At 38.2% G+C, this 7,290-nt stretch overlaps 1 protein-coding gene across 1 annotated transcript in view; it reads right to left on the bottom strand.

The window, feature by feature from the left end:
* Positions 1-7,290, bottom strand: part of BTLA (B and T lymphocyte associated) — a 28,974-nt gene that overhangs the window by 11,106 nt on the left and 10,578 nt on the right. The window contains exon 2 of the mRNA XM_012731672.1: positions 5,621-5,935. Within this exon, the coding sequence (XP_012587126.1) occupies positions 5,621-5,935 (315 nt within the window). The remainder of the gene's footprint in view (positions 1-5,620; positions 5,936-7,290) is intronic.

The raw sequence follows: 7,290 nt of genomic DNA, 5'->3' as shown, positions 1-7,290 counted from the left end.
GGCAGACCTCTCCTGACCGCCCACTGCTCCCCTCAGCAGTGTACTTCGTCGATCTGCCTGTTCTGCTCACTCTGTCTCTAGTGATGCCGTCTTTCGCCCCTGAAGTTCTGGCCTGTACCCCAGTTCTGTATGCACAAATAAATAAATATTTAAAAAAAAAGAAAGTTAAACTGGTCAGGCTCATCTAGTCAGGTCAGATGCCAGAATTCTGTCTCCAAAAACTGCTCTAATACAGGCTGCTGGCTGCCTCAGTGACCTTGCAAGAGGAACCAGCCACAGACTTCTAAGATGCCATCACCTTGCAGTCTTTTTAATAAAATAAAAATAGAAAAAAAAACTGTACACAATCTATAGTGACCATAGAATAACCTAAGTATGGAATAGCAGAGAGACCATAATATTCCTGGGATACTTTGATGTCATAGGTATTTATAAACTTGTCTCTGATCCTGCCTAAATCCCTCCCTCTGGAACAGAATTGGATTGATTCTATGAAGAAAGACTAAATTGCACAAGAAGAATTCTCTTCCTAGGAAGGAGAACTTGATGCCACTAATTTAACTTTCTTACTTTCTTATACTTTATATGGATATATAACATACAAACTATTCAATAGTACCAAATTTTGTTGTATTTAATGTATAATTAAAATCATCCTGAAAGCATTGTTTTTGCAAGTTTTGATTATTCTTGTCACTTATTTTGCCAATGATAAAAAACATAGTTCTTCAAAAATTCAGTCTTTTATCTCATTATGTGGATTAATATTGCAGTACTCCTCCAAAAAGTGTTTATAGCATATATATCCTTAATATAGGCTTCTCCAGGTTGTTAAAGAGTTATTTTTTCACTTTGGGCAAATTATGTAATTTTGTACATTTACAAAGAAAATATTTATTAATTATTTGCTATGTGCCAGACACTGTGACCCTATATCTAACAACCAAAGATACCTAAGATTTAACCTCCATTCTAAAGTCAGTACAAGGATGGCCCCATGCAGTTAGCATTGACTTTGATCTCAAACTCGCAGAAGTGGTTACTTAGCCTGTTGTAAATCTCTTCTACACTGTTTGCTTCATTGTAGAGGTTAGCAGCAAGCACTGGTGAGCTGTGCATTTCTGTAGTGGGCTGCCTTTAGGGATGCTAAGGTGACTTAAATGATTTTAATTGGATTTAAATGGATTCATTCACTTTAAGGGAGTTTAAAAGCAAATTCCAAAGTATACTCACACAGTAATTTTTAAAAACACACACCAAAAGTATGCAGTCATTTACATAAATGATAGCCATGGAAGGAGTAACTGCATGAGACTGCATAAAGACTTCAGACACGCTATCATAGGCCTGACCTCTTTCCAGCTTCTCCACTGCACCGTCAGGGATGGAACACAAATGAAATTCATCTCCTCTCTTCACTGCAGAGAGGAACACCTAACAATTAACCAGAGGGAGACTACACTGAGAAAGTCCCGTGACTTGCAGTGAAACTGAAATGATACCCTTAGGTATCATGGTCCAGGAAAGTCACTTCATGGAGATAGGTGGAGAAAAATGCCTTGGGGCTGCAATCTGAGACAGGAGATACGGCTAGCAGATCTGCCCCTGAGACGGGGAAGTGAGGAGATGAAAGCAACATGGTGGCACACACTGGAGAACCACAAATGGAAGTCGAACATGGTGGCACACACTGGAGAACCACAAATGGAAGTCAGGCTATCACACAAGCCAGGACTCTGGTAAGGTAAAGAACAAAAAGGTCTTTTGGACTATACTCCTTTTCCTGTAGGTCTTAAAACTAAACTGACTGCTTGAAGCACACTCACAGTGAATAAACTACTGTAGCTCGGGGAATCCCAGAGAGGAGGGACATTGATGATACCATAGACACAATTCAGCCCATATCACCGCCACATTTGCAATATGCTGAACTACTCCAGGCTCCTCTCCCACCCTGCTAAGTCAACAGAAGCAAAAAACAGGCCTCTACTTAGGGAAGACAGCAAAGGCCAAGTAAAACAAAATGAGTTAAGACCATAGTGCCACCTGCAGGAAGAGTAAAAGTGCTCACTCATATCTCTAAGCTACTGCTACAGATAATTTTTTACAATAGGTAGTTTTGTTTTTTTTTTAAGATTTATTTATTTATTCATATGGAACTGGGGTACAGGCCAGAGGTGTGGAGGGTGAGAGGATTCACCAGAGACAGAGAGGGTAGCAGAACAGGCAGAGCGATTAAGTACACTGCTGAGGGGAGCAGCGGGCGGGTCAGGAGAGGTCTGCTATGCCATGTGATCACCTCCGGGGCAGGCGGGATTCGAACTCATGCGGAAGTGGCTTTAGCTTCTTAGTGCTGTGCTTTAACCCCCTGCGCCACCAGGGAGGGCCCTAGGTAGTTGTTTTTTTTTTTTTTTTTAAAGATTTATTTATTTGTGCATACAAGAATTGGGGTACAGGCCAGAGATGCGGGGTGTGAGAGGACTCATCAGAGACAGAGTGGGGAGCAGTAAAGGAGGATATACTGAAATAAATTGCTGAGAGGAGCAGCCAGGAGACAGGAAAGGTCTGCTGTGCCATGTGGGTCATCTCCCTGACTAGGTATTCAAACTGGTGTGGTGCTGCAGTGGCTGCACATAGCTTCATAGCACTGTACTTGAACCTGTTTGCCACCAGGTAGGGCCTAAAATATGTAAAGTTAAGGTAGCAAAATAGGCAGGAAAAAATCCTAAACATGGTATCTTGAGACTTATAGGAACAACTCTTGAGAATCCAGCCATAAAGACATGAAAGATTGTATCTCCTTATCAGGGCAGGGAGTTCAAAATCAAAATAATAAGGAAAATCGAAGAGAAGAAAATGACAAAATGAAAGTCAAATTGTTACAGGAAAACTCAGAAAATCTAATCAAAGAGATACAATTCAGAAAAACAAGCTAATGCCTTCAGAAATAAAATTAGCCAATGAAAGCCAGAAATGAAAAATACCAGAGCCCCTGCATCACACTGAGATACAAAGAGACAGCTCCTGGCAAGGGAGAGCCAGACAAGCACTGGGTGACTCTGTACCTCTTTGAGGGCAAAATTAAATATAGGCAAGGGAGATCTTCAGAAAATGACAGACAAAATGTCACCATATGCTTTTGTGTGTGTGTGTGTGTGTGCAAACTTCCCAGGAGCACAAGAACACCAGATGCTTCAATCAGCTTCTCAGAGTTTTCTAAGAGGTGATCAAATAGGTAGAAAATGGTATCTTCTAAAGAGAAAGGAAAGTTTGAAGACATGGCAAAGCCTGACAAAGCCTACTACAAATGAGAAATGAAAACTCATATACCCCCTAAAAGTAGACATTGGCAGCAACATAATGAAAGTCAGGGGCTTAGACCCTCCAATGACACAAATGAGCAGATCAACCAAACATAAATTCAACAAGGAAGCAAGGAACTTTTAAAGAAATTAGATAAGATGGGTTTGGATGGACATTTATAGAACACTAACACCTTCCCCCACCCTGCCCAAAGCTGTGCGTATATTCTTCTCAAATGTACACGAAACATTCTCAAGGGTAGATCACATGTTTGGTCAATAAATCCTGAAGACTGAAACCATATCAAGAGTTTCTCTAATTACAATAGAGCAGAGCTCAGTTTCGTCCACAAAGAGAGAGCTGGAAACAAACTTCAGGTGTGGAGACAAAACAACATTATGCAGAAGGACTATTGGAGTGATGAGGAAATCAAAGGAGAAACTAAAAAATACCTTGAGATAAATGAAAATGAATATTGAATTAGCAGACCATATGATACTGTAAAAGCTGCACTATGAGGGAAGGATACAACAATATAAGACTGTCAACAAGTAAGACAGATCTCAGGTAAATAATCTCTCTTTTTACCTTAAAGAACTAGAAGAACAACAAATCAAACCAAAAAACACTAGCAAAAAGAAAATAATAAAAAGTAGAGTTAAAAAAAATGATAGCACTGGCCCTCCCTGGTGGTGCAGCGGGTTAAAGCACAGCACTGAGAATATAAAGCCGCATCTGCATGAGTTCGATTCCCGCCTGCCCCGGAGGTGACCACATGGCGCGGCAGACCTCTCCTGACCCGCCCACTGCTCCCCTCAGCAGTGTACTTCGTCGATCTGCCTGTTCTGTTCCGCACTCTGTCTCTGGTGAAGCCTCTCACCGCCCCTGAGCCTCTGGCCTGTACCCCAGTTCTGTATGCACAAATAAATAAATAAATCTTAAAAAAAAATGATAGTACAAAAGATCAAAGAAACTAAAAGTTGGTTTTGTGAAGATAAACAAAATAGAAAATCTCTAGCTAGATTCATGTAGGAAAAGCAAAAAATGCTAATGAATAGACCCAGAAACAGGAGTTACAACAGATATTATAATTATACAAATGATCTTAAGAATTACTATAAATAAAGATCATTATGCCCACAAATTGAATATCTAGAAGAAATGGACAAATTCTTAAAATCATAAACCACCAAAGACTAAATAAAGAAGAATTAAAAAATTTGAAGACCAGTTGCAGATCAGGAAATTGGTAATTCTTCTCAAACTTTTCTGAAAAATGGAGGAAGAGAAAATGTTTCCAAACATATTTTATGAGATCAACATCAGTCTGAAAACAAAAAGATACATCACACACACACGCACAAAGAAAACTACCAAGATTATGCATCATGATCAGGTGGGATTTATTCCAGGGATGCAACAATCGTTCATCACATGCAAATCAATCAATGGAATTCACCACATCATAAAAAGGAATGCTAAAAATCATACGATCATATGTATAGATGCAGGGAAAGTGACGAGATTCAACACCTATTTATGATAAAAACTTTCAAAAAAGTAGGGATGGAAGGGATATGCCTATACATGTCAGAGGTCATCTATGACAAACCCATAGATATCATAACACTAACAGCAAAACAATGAAGTTTTACCTCTAAGATCAGTTACCAGACATGCTGTGCGCTTTCACCAATACTATCAATATAATATTGTAAATCATAGCCAGAAAAATTAGGGAAGAAAAAGAAAGAAAAGAAATCCAAATTGCAAAAGAACTAAAATTAACCCTGCACATAATATGGTTATTTACAGTTTAAAAAACGCTAAAGATTCCACTAAAAACAAAACAAAACTGTTAGAAACAATATAACAGTACAATGAAAACTATTAGATATTATTAAAAGAAACAGAAAACACAAAGAAATGGAAAGATATTCTCTGCTTAATTCTTCTCTGTAAGAATTAACTTTGCTAAAATGGTCATGGTAACCAAAGCAATTTACAGTTTTCAGAACTACCATATTGGTCTACTGTTCACCATAATTTTTTCCATATTTCAGGATAAACATGTAAGTTTTATTACACCTAAGCAAAGTACAAAAACTCTTACTGTATTTTTTTTCTACTCTTCTCCAATTCACACACACCAACACACACAACTATATTAGCTCTCCTCATGATCAGTGAACTGTGGCAGTCTTCTGAAGTTTTACATGAGTTCAGTATCTAACACAATCATTTAATAACCTGGGTCTTCCTTCTCCTTGAAAAATGATGTGAAAAACAAGATATTGTCTTGGTGTCCACAACTCACCTGTCACATATAGGATTATTGAGCGGCTTTCCATGACTCCAGATGTTAAGTGCACAGAACAGCAGTATGATCCATTGTCACTAGCATGCACTTGATTAAAATGCAGAACAAAAACTGAATCATTCTTCTTATTTTTCCACCTCATTTGTCTCTGAAATCCATTTCCAATACTTAAACATGTTCCATTAAACTTGCACCAAGTCACATTTGGTCTGTTGGCACAGTATTTCACAGGGCATTCCAAGTCAAATGGTTCTCCTGCTGAGATGTTGTACTGATTGGAGTTCATATTGAGTTCAATGCATGACTCTTCTCCTGAAAAAAGAAAACAAAATTAAAATCAAATAGTTCTGGAAGGACCATATATTCATCAAAGACCATATATTCGACAAAGACTTTGTCAGTCTTTGACTAAGATTTCTTAAGCATGATTCTGTAGTTTTCCCAGATAACATTTTCTAGTAATTAATACTCACTAGTACAGTATCTGTAGATAATATTCATTGAAAAACCAAAATAGTAATCTTCTTAATTGTCGAAAAATTCCTCAATTTCAATATATTATGAAATCATATTTTACTTCATTATTTTAATTTTATTATTATGATCACTACCACAAGCTGGAGCAAACAATAACAATTTCTTATCAATTAGTTATTATATATTCCAGGAACTGTTGAAACACATTAAATATATTCACCTGTATAATATAACAAATAATGTCATTATGAAACCTATCCTACAGATAAGAAAACTGAGATAGTAAAAAACTTCCTAAAGTCATACGCTAATAGTTAAAAGACTTGAGATTAGGACCTCCCTGGCGGCGCAGGGGGTTACCCAGAGCACTGTGGAGCTGTCCACAGCCACTGCAGCAGCAGTCATCCCTGGCAGAAGAGGTGACACACCGGGCGCAGCAGACCACTCCTGTCTTGCCCGCTGCTCCCATCATCAGTGTGTTTTGGTCGATCTGCCTGTTCTGCTCAGCAGTCTGTCTCTGGTGAGTCTTCTCACCTGCCCCAGCCTCTGGTCTGTACCCCATTTCTTGTACGTATAAATAAGTGAATTGTAAAAAAAAGAGAGCGATATTCAAGATTAAAGCTCATACTTAGTGCTCACTGATCTATAATCATCATCCGTCTATACTATTTCTTGAGCAGTAGCCAAGTTTTATGTTACTGTTTCATAAGTGGAAGAGAGATTTGATTTTTAGACAACTCATATCGATAGTAGTTGGCATTAGGAATCTTCTTTATCTGTTTTTCAGTGGTTTTAATGCTACCTTGTGCTTTTCCCCCCGTGACTCTTTTCCATGCAACACAAGGTAACTCTGAAAATAGGATGTTTTGAAGTAACTTCAATTTTTATGTTTTCCAAGTGGGAGGAAGAACAGAGATCTACATCCTTTTGAAGTTCTGCCTACTGGTCTGATGTACAGGAAATATGCCTCCCTTTATTTTGGTGAGGACTATTTCTTCCTAGAAACAGATTTATCTATCATCTGTGAATCTCCACTTAGTAACTGCCAACTGTACATAAAATCTGCAGCACAGAAAAATGTTTTTTTTTATTTTTTAATTTTTTTTTAAGATTTATTTATTTATTCATACAGAACTGGGGTACAGGCCAGAGATGCGGAGGGTGAGAGGATTCACCAGGAATAGGGTGGG

This window comes from Condylura cristata, unplaced genomic scaffold (assembly GCF_000260355.1).
Source record: "Condylura cristata isolate star-nosed mole 26May11 unplaced genomic scaffold, ConCri1.0 scaffold00003, whole genome shotgun sequence".
Taxonomy (NCBI): Eukaryota; Metazoa; Chordata; class Mammalia; order Eulipotyphla; family Talpidae; genus Condylura; species Condylura cristata.
The sequence above is the reverse complement of the archived record's forward strand: the minus strand, read 5'-3'. Positions and strand labels throughout refer to the sequence as shown.